Source organism: Sinocyclocheilus grahami, unplaced genomic scaffold (assembly GCF_001515645.1).
Source record: "Sinocyclocheilus grahami isolate Dianchi unplaced genomic scaffold, SAMN03320097.WGS_v1.1 scaffold707.1, whole genome shotgun sequence".
Lineage (NCBI taxonomy): Eukaryota > Metazoa > Chordata > Actinopteri > Cypriniformes > Cyprinidae > Sinocyclocheilus > Sinocyclocheilus grahami.
The window spans coordinates 351,288-367,475 of record NW_015505886.1 but is presented as its reverse complement, the minus strand read 5'-3'; the positions used below and the strand labels follow the sequence as shown (position 1 = coordinate 367,475).

General features: G+C 40.4%; 1 protein-coding gene across 3 annotated transcripts; it reads right to left on the bottom strand.

Annotated features, from left to right (window-relative positions):
- Window positions 1–5,432: 5,432 nt before the first annotated feature.
- Window positions 5,433–15,870, bottom strand: LOC107559989 (PHD finger protein 21A-like). Of its 3 annotated transcripts, none has more exons than XM_016244026.1 (12): window positions 15,303–15,870; window positions 14,875–14,961; window positions 10,146–10,433; window positions 9,880–9,981; window positions 9,735–9,786; window positions 9,549–9,628; window positions 9,380–9,440; window positions 8,344–8,366; window positions 7,221–7,376; window positions 6,714–6,789; window positions 6,471–6,574; window positions 5,433–6,229 (listed from the first exon to the last, which is right to left on the bottom strand). In XM_016244026.1, exons 1-12 carry the CDS (start codon window positions 15,483–15,485, stop codon window positions 5,534–5,536), a joined length of 1,908 nt encoding a protein of 635 aa, XP_016099512.1. In that variant the 5' UTR covers window positions 15,486–15,870; the 3' UTR covers window positions 5,433–5,533. The 3 variants fall into 3 exon arrangements, with proteins under 3 accessions (XP_016099512.1, XP_016099510.1, XP_016099511.1); XM_016244024.1 differs by lacking the exon at window positions 8,344–8,366 and adding an exon at window positions 8,009–8,196; XM_016244025.1 differs by lacking the exons at window positions 7,221–7,376; window positions 8,344–8,366 and adding an exon at window positions 8,009–8,196.
- Window positions 15,871–16,188: the final 318 nt, after the last annotated feature.

Sequence of the window (16,188 nt, the reverse complement as noted above, 5' to 3'; positions counted from 1 at the left end):
AAGTTGCTTTGCAATGATTTGTATCGTGAAAAGCGCTGTACAAATAAACTTGACACAGGACGCGTTCGCAGTCCGCTAGTGATCCGCGGCTGCTTACCACAAACACAACATTTATCCATTATTTTGATTCAAATCCAAACGTTGTTACTGAAAATGCTTTACAATCTTTCATAGACATTCGTTTAAACCTGTTTTTATACAGTCTATGGTTTAAACTCAAATATAAACAACGTATTATTCATGCATTTGACTTCTAGGTTTGTATATTAAAGGGGTCATATGATGCGATTTCAATTTTTCCTTTCTCTTTGGAGTGTTTCAAGCTCTTGGTGCATAAAGAAGATCTGTAAAGTTGCAAAGACTAAAGTCTCAAATCCAAAGAGATATTCTTTATAAAAGTTAAGAGTCAGCCACGCCTACCTAAAACGGCTCGTTCTAACACGCCCCCACATATCTATGTCGCTATGTGGGAAGATTGGCATGACGCCGCCCAAATGTTCACGCAAAGAAAGAATGCCTAACTTTTATTCTCGCTGTAGTATTGTTGACGCTGCCGCCATGTCGTGAAGGCACTGTGTGATTCGTTGTGAAAGCGAAACTACTTTGTTTGGTCTTCCAAAAGAGGCCGATATCTGCTTCGTCATGCCTAGAGCTGATCCGTGCTGGTTGCTGAGGAAATACTTCAACTTTGCGCTGTCAAAATTTCGTAATTTCACAATAAATAGATATAATTAAAGTCTACTGTGTTTGACAGTCTTTTTGGCTAGGTTTAAAACAAATAAAAGTGCACTTTTTTTTCGATAAACAAGGCAACATGCACTTGTGTCTTGTGGAGGTAGAAAAACTAAGTTCTTTAAGACCCGCGGGACTGTTTGTAATAAAGATTTAAATGTAAAAGGCACGAGAGGCGACTGTTTCTGTCAGTGGTAAGTTTTAATGTAAAATATTTGTGATAACCTAACACAAGAAAGCTATATGCTGTGTTCAAATGTGTTTCCACTTGCTTGAGCAACTTAATATATAAATCTAGAAGCCAAATGCATTTAATACGCTGTTTATATTGAGTTTAAACGTGAATATGTCTGAAAGATTGTGTAACTGTACTGTGATAAACGAGGATCACAATGCTGAAAAAACACTTTCAGTATAGGCTTTTGACAGCAAAATGAAATATCACCGTATGCACAGTGCTATAATGACAAAAAGACGATGAATTGTGCGATTGCACTATCTGTAATCTTCCTTTACTATTAAAATTACAGCCATTTTGATTGATTTTTGATGTCAGAACAATCAAGGGGGAGAAGTTGGAGGAATTTTCAGTTTACACATCTAGAGTCTTAAATTTGTCATGGATTGCTCCAGGATTATCCTACAGGTTAGTACCACAGCACATTTTCAATTTATGAGTAAAATAATATCTTTGGTTATTATCTTGTGAAGCTGCTGTATTTAAAAAAAAAAAGCAAGTTGTTCTATACAGCAATAACAGTAGTTGTAGTCCTTAAACACAGCCCATAATTAACCTGCACTTGCGCTCAACATCCACCCCAACACTTCAAATCTCTCTTTTGGCTTGACACTTTAAAATCAGTTTCACAAGTCATTTAGTCATTCTATAAAGCCAAGTTGAATTCAAGACAAACGGGAGGCAAATATTCTTTGTCAATTTATTAACAAAATGATAAAATAAATAAATACAAATTGATCAAATGCTCCTAATATCAATTTCTTCCCATGTTCCCTACAGTATTTTCAAAACACTGCATACAAAGGACTCATCACAGGCTCAATACAGGAGAGGTAAGAACCAACTGACACACTCACAATGTCAGGCGAACAAACAAGAAAAAAGACCAGAGAGAGAGAGAGAGCTCTGTAACAGAAAAAAGTCAAAAAATAAACACACTCCTTTTTAAAATCATTATGAAAAAATACAAACAATTTTACAAATATTCATATTGTGTAATAAACCATTTACACTTAGTTCAGCACACCAGGTGAACTTTTTCTTTCTTTTTTTTTTTTTTAAATAACTCATGTCGCTACAATGTATCCTGTTTTGTGTTTCATCAAGTGGAAGATTTTTTTTGTTGTAATTTTTCTTTTTTGCACGCGTAAACAAAAATGTTTTCCAATTGGACAGTTGACTGTAGATGAGGTAACGCTCTCACACACACACACACACACACACACACACACCTGCTAAAACAAACACACTCGCTCACACAGTGCACAACACCAGGAAAGTCACGACTACAGAAATGAAATGCATCAACAGTACGAGAAGGCCACAATCATGACTGAGTAAATAGTATGAAAAGTGAACAGAAACTACATTAAAACTACAATGACTTCATTGTCACTGTGGAATTATAATGCACCATAAAGAATATGGATGATCTACACACTTTAAGATCAAGGTGACAGGATGAACAGCTGGAATGGGTGTGAAAATGTTTTCGATTTTATGCATAAAATGTACACAGCAACCTTTCGCCTTTTAAAAGTTCAAAAACCAAAATTGCAAAGCCATACAGACAACTTAGAAAGCGTTTCCCGCACGTCGGAGCTTTAAGCTAGAGCAGAAATCAATTGTGACGGAAAAAAACGTTCAATGATATGTATCTCGAATGCATATAAAAAGGCTTCCTAACAGCAAAATGTTTGAATTCTCTTTGGGTATACTGACTTAAGAACTTGAATGCGTGGCTTTCAGAAGTTCCCTCCCCTTACTTCTAAAGGTCCCACCCACAACAGATTACATGCACTCTGCAAGATAAGCCATGTAAGACCATAAATATCTTCTCACAACCACTGGTACCCCCCACCCCCCACCCAGCACACCAAGATAACAATAACATTCAGCATGGTGTTGGAGCAAAGGCAGACTTGAATGAAAGTAACTGTCCATGAGTTTCATACACAGACGAAATGCCACATTTCCACGTTCCAAAGAGCCCAGAATTGTGGCCAGCAAATAATTCCCATCTGTAACTGTACATGAATTAACTATTTTCTACAGATGCCATTGTGAAAGTGTATATTGTTCATAATTTAAACAACAACAACAAAAAAAGCAAGTGTATTTAAGAGATGTACATATGTATACTGTTTCGTTTTGGCATCATCTTCGCCAGACATGTAAAAAGGAAAGTGACACAAAGTTCACATAAAAATCTTTACAAAATAAAATCTAAACTAAATGCATATTAAAAAAGTTTGACAAAAATTATAAAAAATTTGCATAAGGCGGCATGCTTTTTGTTGAACTGATTGGACAGGTTGGTGTTCTGGGGGTTTGAGTCTATCCAATCAGATTGCAGGTTTTCTTTGATCCGTTCAGTCTTACTAATAGTCAAGGCTGAAATCTAAATACCTGATTTAGGTACAAGTCCAGTACTCTAACTGAAGGAGAGATGAAGGACATGACGCGAATAAGAAAGGGTGCAAGTCGTTTTAAGAGCAGAGTGTTATGTATGACATTAAGTAGTAGTCACTGGCCTGAACAGTCCTGTTTTGTGATACACGAGAAAACAAAATCTCCTGAATCACACACTACAAAAGAACTTAAAAACGAGCAGAGACTTCAGTATTTTGGGCAAATAAATGAGTAATACTTAGGACATTCCTATAAAAAGTGCATAAAGACAGGAAACCATGACTTCCTAAACTTTTTTCCAATGAATATCAATCCAAAAAACACATTTTTGTCACTAGATTCACACACTTAATATTTTGGTGGCACAGAGTGCTCCGATAAACCAATGAATTAATTTAAAACACATTATAAGGAACAACTCTTTTTTTTTTTTCTTCTCCAGACCAATTTTGTGCAATCACTTAGATATACTTTTGTTCAGAGTATTAAAAAGCTCAAGGCAACTCCTTAACTCCTTAAAATATAGCCTACTCTAAGAGGGGCTCTTTAACTTCACAGCAGATAACTAGATTAAGTAAAGACAGACAGGACTACACCAACACAAGCACATCACTACAACCATTTCACTTTAACCGAATGAAATTACAACAAATGTGCTTCTAATCAAGGTTAACTGAGTGATGTTTTACAGAGAGAGGGAAATATGACCAGTTTATGAGATTAAATTCAGTATGTAAAAGGTTGAAGGCACTCTGGGCACCTGTACAGGAAGGAATAAAAGTAGTTTTCTTTAAATATTCTCTAGACTGACAATGGTGACTTCTGGAAGGCCTTAAATATTCATGTCGGTATGTTATGCCACAATAATGGATGCCTTGATATGAATGTTTATCCGTTATTACCCAGTCTTAGCTCAAAAGGTAACAGGGCATTATGGGAATGTATTAAGGATACGTATGTGAATTTTCACAGTAGATTGTGAGAAATTGCAGCACATTGTTGATATAACCAAGACCCCATCCACTAAGAATCACAAATTGGGTTTTAAAGTCATGAAATCCTGACTAATCAAGATAAATCTATAATTTAAAACAAACTAACAAACAAAATAGTAAACATCATCCCAAATACAGAATCCATATTGTGGTAGGTTCTCTCTTGTGTTTAAACAGCCAGAATGAGCTATGCATCGTTCTTTTGAAATCGCAAATAAATATGCACTACTGTTTACATAGTCAAAATAAGCACTTACAAAGATGCCTTAAACGGATATGTGGAATTTGATATGCATTCAATCCTATCTTCACAAAGCTAAAAGGGATATGCTTTTTGGAATGGCCTGACATTAACATAACAAAAGGTGAATTACTTTTAAGACTTAAGATGTTACATGGGACAGGATAAGATACTATGCAACACACTGAAAAGTTTTTTTTTGCTAAAAACCAGCAGAAATCTGTCATAAACAGTGCTTCCCACTTCGTACGCAAGCAACTGGCTATTGTTTTCGATTTTACAGGATGTTGGCAAGCGTAAAAACCAACAGATAAGATTTAAGCGCTTTTTGAAAATTTTGCTCAGAAAGTCTCTTAAGAGGTTCTTAGTGCGTTTGCTTTAGTTATCTGCAATAAAGCTTGTGCTTTAATTAAGGGTTTTCTGTCATTTCCTTATTACTCAATTTGGCTCATACATCAAACCCTCAAGTTTAAGACAGCAAATTGTGACTTAGTCATTGTTTTCCAAGAAAAGAAAAGGTTTTGGAAAAATGGGGATGGGACTAATCCATTATATTTTAGACTGAACACACAGTAAGAGGATATTACCATTATTGGGGGGGGGGGGGGGGGGGAGGTGGTGTAGGAACTAAAGCATTTGGCAGTTCGGAATTAAAATAAAAACAGACACTCATTATGCAATGTGCATCTCTGAAATTGAGGAAGCTGCTTGCATAATTCATGCCATTTTTAAACACCATTGATAACAAACGACTGTTTCATGAAACAGAAAAGCACTTATTTTTCAATGAAGACTAGGAAGACCTGAATATATTTTATATACTTATAGATTGGCAACTTTGTGCACCAGTCCAAGGTGCAATAGGAAATCTGTTTAAATGTTTTGGTGATGTAAATGTGTTTAGTGTGAGGTGAACTATTTGGGGTTGTCCACGCTGCTTAGAGGGGATGGCAAAGCCTGCTGAGAAGGTTCTGAGGTTTTGCCGTTGTTGGTGTTTATGCCATGACTTCCATCTTCCTGCAGCTCCACTTCCATCTTCCCAGCATCCTCTAAACAACTGCTGTCACTGGGAGGGATGTTCTCGGAGCCCACAGATTCTGCGGCATCGACAGCACCCTCTTCTTCCGGGTTCAAGCCGGTACAAACACAGTCCGTTCCTCCATTAGTTTTTACGTCCCTGGCCTGAGCCAATTCCACAGGCTCCGGTGTTTTCACCGTATCCATCATCTCCTCGCTAAGTGTGGTTTTGGGCACTTCCGGGGCACTAACTCCCGATTCACCTGACGCACCCTCAGGTGTGACTGCGGCTGCTGGCTCTGCCATTTCGCCCACCTCTGGCTCTGCCTTCACTTTGGGAACTGCTACGGCTGCTGGTACTTGCACGCTAGGCTCGGTGGGACTCTCCTGCACACACACTTGTGTTGCATCCTTTGAGTCTTTGATGCTCCCTGACTCTGTGCAGTCCTGTTTGGAATCCTGTAGGATGTCCGTCTCCATGGACTGAGTCAAGTTAAAGCTCTGGATGAGGCGGACCAGGTGTTTTACCTTGTCCAGAGAGGCCTGCATCTCCTTCTGACGGGCAAGTATGCTGTTCTTGGTCTCCATACATTTCTGTTGAAGAAAAGGAATACAGCATTATATAACAAACACAAACTGAAATCTTAGAAGAACTACGGTATATGATGTAACAAGCCGTACTGAATATTTGCAGGGATAAAATGAGAAAAAGCTGAATGTTCCTCTTAAAACTGGTTTTCTGAGGCAAAAATCCCTTCACAGACACGTAGAACAATTGTATAACTAATCTTGTATCCAGAAAAGCTCCAGTTAAAGAGAAAAATAAGTAACACACTGTTATAGAGTTGCTGAGCTGTTTCACTCTCTGTTCTAGTTGTTCTCGTTCCAGCTTTAGTTCGGCACTCCATTTCATTAACTTCTGCTTCTCTTCTTCTTTTGCTGTTGGACAGGAACAAAACACTCATAAATTGAATGCACTATAACATAGATGTATGCATTTGGTTATAAACTTTTTTTTACACTTAAAATGTAAAATTGGGGTGCAAATTTCTATAACTCGAAATCAAAATATCTCTACCTTCTTTGTAAGCAATATAGGAATGGACAATTGCTAGGGTTCCTGGCCATGGAATGGCCTCTTCCTTCTTCAGAATCTGTAAAAGAAACTCTCTCAATAACAGAACAGTGCTGTGCCCACTTGACCCCTGGAAAGCCATAAAAGAAACTGAGATAAATTGTATATGGCAACAGTGATGAACAACAGAACTTCAATGGGAGTGCTTGATGCTGTCTTACACTTACATGATGGGTGGAAGAAAAGGCACAATCAATACCAAACCATGTGAGAGCTTACAAAAGGACGAAGCAGCCTTAATGCCTGAAGAAACTCATTTCGTTTAAGGGGAGAAAAATGTACACTTCATTTTTGGCAGGGAAAGGGGAGTTTGATCTCTCAGTTTGTCTCCCATTTCTAATGATATAAAAGTGTGTGTGCTTGAAAGGACTGAATTCCAGTTAAAAGGAGACATCACTGACTGGCCTGCGAGATCAGTGGCCAAGGGCTCGTTGTGCTGCTATTATTTACCTGGTCTTGACATTTAGGACAGATCCACATGCCTTTGGGAATGTTTTTGAGGGGTGGGTCCAAGCAGTCGAGGTGGTAGACGCGCGAACATGTGTCACACATGAGCAACTGTCCACTGCGTCTGCACACAGTGCAGAAATCCTCATGGATGTCTCCCTGTCGGGAAGAACGGCAGGTGTCAGTACCACCGCCCCCTTCTTTTCCTGGACCAATCAAATGACAGCGGGAAAGGCGGGGAGGAGAGGAACTGACTGCTGATTGGAGGTATTTGTCTAGTGGCTCACTGGTGACTGGACTGTTCACTCAGTCAGGGCACTGGATATTTAGCTAATAGTTTTAATATTATTACTATAATTGGGATTATTGGATTAATCACTATTGAAAATGTATCATGTCATTATAAGCAATGGTTATTTTGGCTTAAATGCTAAGATGGGGTGTAAGAATAAAAAAAAATACTATACTATGATTACTTCAGGCCTGATATTTGTGTGGGAAGTAGAGAAAGACTGTTCACTCTGTAAGACTGCTGGCTCCATTTCAACAAATAAAACAAATAAACACATAAATAACAGTGCTGGTAGGTCAGTCTTTCTCTTTCCAGGGTGGATGCTGGACTCTAACAGGAGTTACCTTGCTCCTGTACATTTTGAGGTGTACAGGATGAATGCAGTGAAGGGTTTTGGGGGGTAGGGCCAGCCTGTGATGTAGAGGAATCTACTAAAACAATAGTAATAGTGGGGCCTTTCAACAACATGGTCGCCCAGACTTGGCAGGTGGCTACTTACATCCCCAGAGCTGGGGCTGGGCTGGGGGACAGAATGAGGGTGGACAGAGAGGGGAAAGCCCCCCGTGTCAGGCCGCTCAGGGGCTGGGGAGGCGGGAAGGCTGCTGGTGGGGGAGAGCAGGGGGTTGCAGCCCAGCTCCGGCACCGCTGTGCTGCTGGTGGTGGTGGTGCTGTATTTGGGAGGGCGACCTGAGTGAAATGAGACAGACAAGAAAAGAAAAACAAACCAAAAAAAAAAGGAACAGAAAAATGGAGGAGGAGGAAAAGGGGAAAAGAAAGAAAGAAAAAAAACACAAAGATGAAATAAAATAATGGCATTTTCTGGTTGCAACATACCTTAGAGAGGGGATCCTCATTGGCTAGCATGGAAACAAAGGAAAGGAGGGAGAGAGCGAAGGAGAAATGGAAGGGAGGGTCACAAAAAGCAGTTAGTGCAACAGACGACCACAGCAGCATGCAGGGAATTTGAAAAGCAATGAGCGAAAGAAAGAACAAAAGAGAGAAAGTCTACACTGAAATCTAATCTCAAATCTCAATAGATTTCTCTGCAGGTGGCTCCTACAGGAACAAGCAATGCATCATGCACTCTAAAATAAGCAAAACAATAAATATAAACATAACATCTAAAGGTAACATGACAACCAGAGAACCAACAGACAAACTCTCACTTACACACCTAATTCGACCTACTCACATCAGCACTCAAGTCAAGTAGTAGAGTCCAAGTAAAGAACTTTCAACAGTATCAACGCTCAAATATTTAAGGTGGTATCCAAGTCAGGTCTTTCAAGGCCAAGCTTAAAGTCAACACTCAAGTCTTTGAGGTAGAGTTCATATAAAGTATTTTAAGGCCAAGCTCAAGTCAATCCTCAAGTCTTTGGGGTGAAGACCTAGTCAAGATTTTCAAGGTCAAATCAAGCTAAATCCATTATGTTGAAGCACAGCTCTAGAATTCACAAGAAAATAACAAGATATTCTAAAAGAGTAAAAAAATTAAAATAAAAAAGAGTGCAAAGAGCACAGAGCACAAGAGACTCAAATCTGAAGTGAACCAACACTGAGATGACATTTCTCCCTGTAAGCCAACTGACATTTTGGAGTCTTAAGTCAAATGTTAACAAGTCCAAAATAAGCCAAATTCTCTGGAAACTATACAAACTGGGGAAGAGGTTCCTTAACCACCACTTTTACAGCCCACTTTTTAGGTCTACTCAAATGATGTAGGTCTGCAAAGAGATCAGACCCTAGCAAAGACAAAGCAGAATTGCAAGAGAAAGCAGAGAGGTGTCTATTAGGTGTCTGTTAGGTGGTACACAGAAGCAGCAGGGCTACAATACATCAACTTAAGCAACTAAGACAGGCAGGTACAGACCTCTCTTCCTGGTGCCTTGATGCAGTGGAGTGTTCAAGTAAGTGACAGCACTCTTTTTCCTCTGAGATATATGAGAGAAATCGGAATGTTAGAGCCAAGTTGGAAGTTCAATCTAAGCTCTCAAAATCAGAACAGATGGAGGAGGGAACTTCTGAACATTTGTTTGTACCTCAGGTTCAAACACTGCTCCACTGTACACTGGGTTGGCTGTTGTTCTCCTCTTACGTTCTTGTCTTCTACTCTGAATCTCTGGAGAGCAATGACATCCCATGCACATCTGGTTAAACACATCCTGTCCTTGTAACTTTAATTTAATGGAAATCCACAGTGCAGAATTGACACCAGTGGGACTTACCTTCAAGATGACCATGTGTGACCAACCCAAGAGACACCATAAAGGCAAGTTTCTGAAGGAAGAAAATTTATTAGTTTATTATTTAGGCTTCAGGCAAAATTTGTCAGACATGATGGTTTTGTTAACTCTGTGAAGGTACCAGTACCTGTGGGCTCTCCTCTCGTTTGATCTTAGCTGGAAGAGGAGGAGAGGATGAGGGTGGTTTACTCGTGACCACCTGTTCTGGTCTTCCCTGTGGTTTCACAGTCTGACGCAGCGAACAAGAAAAAAGATAAGCAACCCAGTCAAGCTGTTTGATTCTTAGTGCAAGAACAAAAGTTAAACCTATCCTATAAGATAGAAAAAGATTTGTCTGAAAAATGTTGCATGTCTGGAGCAAACAATCAAGCTAATAGAAACGGGTGCGCTCACCTTCAAGTCTGAGTTAAGGTTGCTGATCTGAAGTGTCTGGGCAGGACTGATGACGATGCCTGTGACTTTCGTGGTGCCACTCGTGACTGCAGTCATGGTCTTGTCAATGGTGGCACACTGCTGTCCGTTCACGATGTGCACCTGGTGAATGGGCCCAGCAGAGGCAGGCAAAGATGACGTAAGCTTGGTGGTGAGCATCAGGGGCCGCTGGATTAGGGGAGCCGCCACCATGGGAGGAGGAGCTGGAGCGATGGGTACATTGATGGGCATGGGGGGTTTTGGTCGAACCTGTGCAATGGTGGAATGGGGTTGGGTGAGAAAGCAGACAGAGGCTTGCCAAACCAATCGATCATGAAAGCCACTCTGATTCCATGCCCCTAACATCCATGCTGTTTTGTGTTAAAAGGCAACCTCAGCCATAAGTAATGCTAACACTGAGCTCTGGTTCACCCCTCAGTGACTAGTTTAAAAGTGGATGGAAATGTGTGCAAAGCTCAATTTAGGAACATCAAAACAAACCAGCAGTAGGAGTGGGCAACTCTGGCCTACAATGTCCATCAGTTTAGCTCCCACCCTGATCAAACTCACCTGCCTATAACTTTCTAGTAATCCTAAAGACCTTGATTAGTTGTTCAGGTGTTTGATTGAGGTGGGAGCAAAGCTCTGCAGGACAGTGGACTTTGAGGGCCAGAGTTGCCCACATAAGAAAGTTAGGGTGTGCTCAAACTTGTAGTTTGGTTCTCTTGGTTCGTTTGGTCTGGACCAAAAAAAAGAAAAATATACATTTGGTCCTGGTCCGCTTAGCGTTTACACTGGCATTTTTGACAGCGAACATAAAGATACCAAACCTAAAGGCATAGTGATATGTTCACAACCTGATTGATCATTGAATGACATATTTCGTGATGGAACATAAAGGGGTCATATGACGTTGCTAAAAAGAACATTATGTTGTGTATTTGGTGTAATTCAATGTGTTTATGCGGTTTAAGGTAAAAATAATGTACATTATTGTTTCTCCTCTATGCCCCACCTTTCTGAAACGCGTCGATTTTTACAAAGCTCATCGTTCTGAAAAGTGAGGTGTACGCTGATTGGCCAGCTATCCAGTGCGTTGTGATTGGCTGAATACCTCAAGCGTGTGACGGAAATGTTACGCCCCTTATCAGACTGTGATGCCGTCTCCCAGCACGGCGAGACAAAACCAATAAAACCCATTACAAACGAGGCATTTGTTGCATCCAGTGGGGACATAATTACTGATTATAATGACTTGTACTGTGGTTTTACACGTTGCGTTGCGTATCGCGCCGCGTAAACATAAAACCATATCTGCATTTGTGATCGGAGAAACAACAAACGCTACCCGCGTTTGAATCATCAGTGGCAAATTCTTTACATTTAAAAAATGTACTTACAGGCTGCAAGTCAGAAGTTCCAGACTGTCCTTGCAAAGTTGGAACTGCCCCACTTTATAGAACACAGAACCATTGTATGCTACTCTGCAGGTTCAGGAAACAGTCTTCCATAAAATGCGTCACACAGCGTCACACACGGCGGGCATGAGTGAGCGGAGGCCAGCGGCCTTGAGAACAGCACAGCCGGCGGATTCGATGAAGGATCGGCCGGCAGGCATGCGGCAACCACATGTGACGACCCCGGGCTGGACTCCGCGTCCACGGTGAAAGCAGATCCCACAATCAACAGCGCGGAGTTGATGTATTTCCTCAGCGATCAGCACGGATCAGCTCTATAACAATAACTACAGTGAGAATAAAAGTTACGCCTTCTTTCTTTGCGTGAACATTTGGGCGGTGTTATGCAAATTTTCCCACACAGTGACGTAGACATGTGGGGGCGTGTTTAAATGAGCCGTTTTAGGAGGTCTCAAATTTTATAAAGAATATCTCTTTGGATTTGAGACTTTAGTCTTTGTAATGTTACAGATCTTCTTTATGCACCAAAAGTTTGTAACACTCCAAAGAGAAAGGAAAAATTGAAATTGCATCATATGATCCCTTTAATGAACACCCCAAACAATAGGTGTGTTCGACTTAAAGTGGCGCTGCACAAACCAATCGGTGTATGACATCAAAGTACCCAAAGTACTGCTCAGCTCCGCTTTATGTTGAATAAACCGAATGGTTGGACTAAGCGTGCTCATTGTTGATTGTACATGATTTTACTTTTATGACCTGCAAACTCACAAAGAGCATTTTACCTACTCGTTGCTCCACGTTTGCCCTTGTTTTGGATAAACCGCTCGTTTCTCGATGTCAAATCATGTCGCATTGCATTCTTGTCATTACATCCTGTTTTTGGTTTGTTTAGAAGTATTTGGTCCATGTTGCTTACATATTTCATTCGAACTGCACCAGAGTTTATTTGGAAGTGAACCAAGACCCATTCTTTTAGTGGTCTCGTCCACTTGTTTGGTGCGCACCAGTGTTCGGATGGCAGTGTTCACACTTACTCAAATGAACCGCACTAACAGAGAAATTGCACCAGAGTTTGTTTTAATCGAACCAAACGTGACAAGTGTGAACACACCCCAAGTCAAACAAGTTTGGAACGATATAAGGGTAAGTAAATGTCTGGTTCAAGTGGATTCATCTGAGCTTGCTTTAGCATTACATAGCTTTTTGAGGTAAAAGGTGATATACTGTCAGTCTTTAAGGAAGGTGGGGGGTTAATGACAGGGTCAGCCAAAGCAATATCAAAGAACTGAAGCAACAGCATTGTTACAAAGGAACAAACAGCAACACGCTGTCTTACTCTGAAACACCGTGTCTACACCAGACATAAGCAATGAACATACAGAAGTTACATTTTTATACCAATGGACTTCTGGTGAGTTATTCACCCAAATGTTAAAACAACTGTTGTTGAAGGGGTCATGCACCTCAAGTCGTTGAGTGATGGCACTTATGGGTCACTTCCAGTATAGACACGGTGCTTAAGGGAGCTTACACACTAGATAAAGCTGTAATGGAGCATTTGACAGACAGGAATGCATTTATGGCTCGTTTCCACTGAGCAGTACGGGTCAGTACAGTACGATTCGGGACCGAACACCCTGATCCAGCTTGCGTGTCCACTGCCAACAGTACCCTTACTTGATAGGTGTGGTGTATGCCGGAAAGTAGCGATCAACGATAAAGCGTGACAATAAGCACAACGCTGCCTCTTTTTGTTAAATGTCAGTTTTAATGAACAATAATAGCCATTATAAAAGTATAAGTACAAAGTATAAGAGGCTTATATAAGCGGAAATAAAGACAAAAGCAAACAATTCAGTCAAACGTATGCTACAAAGTCAGTGCTGTACTTTACTACGGTGAAGTTCAAAATAAATATATAGTTAAACATAACTTTGTGCTCAGCCAAAACGATATGACCAGGAACAAATAATAGATTCATGAGACCACGAATGCCTGTTAAATATATCCAAAACTAATTGCATCTCATGTTTAATCACTACAGAGACATCAGAGCCAGCGGCAAATGTCAGAAGGACAAGCCGAGCAAAGGCTGCTCTATGCGGATACATGAGCACTGAGTGCCCGGTGATCACCTGGAGCTCTGAAATCGGCATAGCAAATTTTCAAATAGGCACTATCTTTATAAACAAACCACAGATTTGAGTTAAGCAATTACATTCTCGCCTGAAAAACTCTTAAAACTACATTTCACGATAACAGTAATATTTGGAAAACTACGCTGGTTTTTGGGCAATGACGTTTCAATGACAAGTCCACAAGAACAGACAAGAGCGCATATTGAGAAACAGCTATAGTCTGTGTGAAAATATTAAATGATAAAATACACAGTTATATTTTTTGGGTTTTGCCCGACACTCATGGACAGCAGAGCGGAACGAGTGAAGGAGAAGCTTTATCCCCTTGTATCACACAAAAGTAAAGATTCTAGTCAACCAATCAACTTTCTGCGGTGAGTTTAGCCCACCCCTTTGGTACCCTTTGCTGTGTTAGGTACCCCAACGGAAGGGTACCAAAAAAGTGGTATGGTAGGGTTCGCTATTTTGCTACCATTCACAACTTCTGACAATGGAAACAGACATAATTGCGTACCTTACCGTACTGTACTGAACCGTACCGCTCAGTGGAAACGGACCATTAGAGATTTTAGACAGAAGCAGGCCAGCTCAAAACAGAGCAGTACTACAGTGGACTGAATTTTGATTGGTCAACAGATGCCTAGGTCAGAGTTCAAAGCAAAAGTTCTAGGTTGCATGACTGAGCATCACTTTCGCAAACCTTTGTTTTTTTAAATCTTTTTTTTTAACACAATATCCCCAACTGATATCAACAGACTTGTAGCATTTCTAACAGAGTGTAAAATCTAGTGTGTAAGAACCCTAAAGCAAAGAGAAAAAAAAAATAGGAGCAGACAGTATCACAGCAACAGTCAGTGCTGGGAAGGAGAAGGTGAGCGTCAGTTTTATTATGAGGAAAAAAGCTGAATTTGGGTCTCTTAAGTGTGGAACAGTGATGTCTTGAAGTTTGGGTGATTGTGTTCGAGCAATTTTAGTTACCATGTTAAAAACTCTTTCAAGATGAGAAGTTAAAAAATATATTGAATCAGAATGTCTGTAAACAAAGGCTTTACAGACACAAGGCCTCTGAAACTAGGTTGTGTGCCCCTCTGGTGGCGTCAGTGTGGGACTGCACATACATAACGGGAGGGGGCAGGTCTAACAGAGACGCACCTGTGGCTGAAAGGTGGGTCGAGGCGTCAATCTAGGAGGAGGGACAAACTGGGGAACTTTGATAGGCTGGGCAGAGGTGGTGGTGACCTGTGACAAAACCAGCCGTTTATTGGGCACTCAGCAGTTGAAATGGAGAAATTCACAACATTTAGAGGAAATTATCCTCTATCTGGTTTCATCACAGCAGTATGTCACCATACACCCCAGCCAAGCACATCATTGTCAGAAAGGAAGTCATTTAAAATCTTCATACTAACTGGAGACATAAACATCCTGTTCTAAACACATCAAAGCAAATATGACTAGTCTACAGCAAACTATGCAAAAACACAGACTGGCATTTCTACCTTAATTTAAAATAGTTATATTTAAGCTATATGGAAACACTAAGTGAAGAGGAAGAATTTTTAGCAGCAATTCACACTCACGACGATAACATTCTTGGACACAATCCGTGTGCCCGCATCTGTATCCTGATTGGGTAGCTTGCTGGCCACCTGAAGGTTGATTGGTGTGCTCTGGGAGTCGGAATTGGCGCCGGGTCTCGGGGGGTTGCTGATGGCAGTGACCATGGCGACTGTGGGGCGTTGTGTTGCTATGGAAGCAGGCATGGTGGAGGTGGCAGCTTTCAGCACGAGAGGTAGAGTCTTTGCAGTTATGACCGGCGTCACGGTGAGAGTCTTCTAGTCGAGGAGGTGGGAGGTAGGTTGATTGAAGGAAGCAGTGAATGAGGATGAGGACACACAAAAGATGTTAAAGTGCTATTGACTTGATTTCTCTGCTGTTATTGTGTACGAATTATCAGTGCATATAAGAAAAATGGCCTGTCCTTGCCTTTCATCAAAATATAATAACTTGAAATGACTTTTTTCCATTGATGTTACCAAGAGAGCAAGTGCTGTTAGATAATGTTAACCAATCACAAATTAGCTATTGAGACATTGTTTAAACGAAGTCATATTGCAGGGTTGGCTCCATTCTTGTATTTAACACCCAAATGTCATCAATTAATATTCATAATCGATTAATGGGAATTAAATTAATCGTATATATATATATATATATGAAGAGTTCAGATGCAAAAGCCTCTAAGTGCCATTTGCAATTTTCATCTAAACTGAGCATTTTTATCAGGCTGCTTTGTTTAGGTTCAGTAATTTTACTCTAATGGCACTGTATAGGTAATTTTCTATGCAATTAAAGTGAAATAACTGAACATGAATATAGGGGCCTGATAAAAACACTAATTTTAGAAGACAATTTCAGACGGCATTTAGAGGCTTTTGCATCTGAACTCTTCATATATCAGAACAC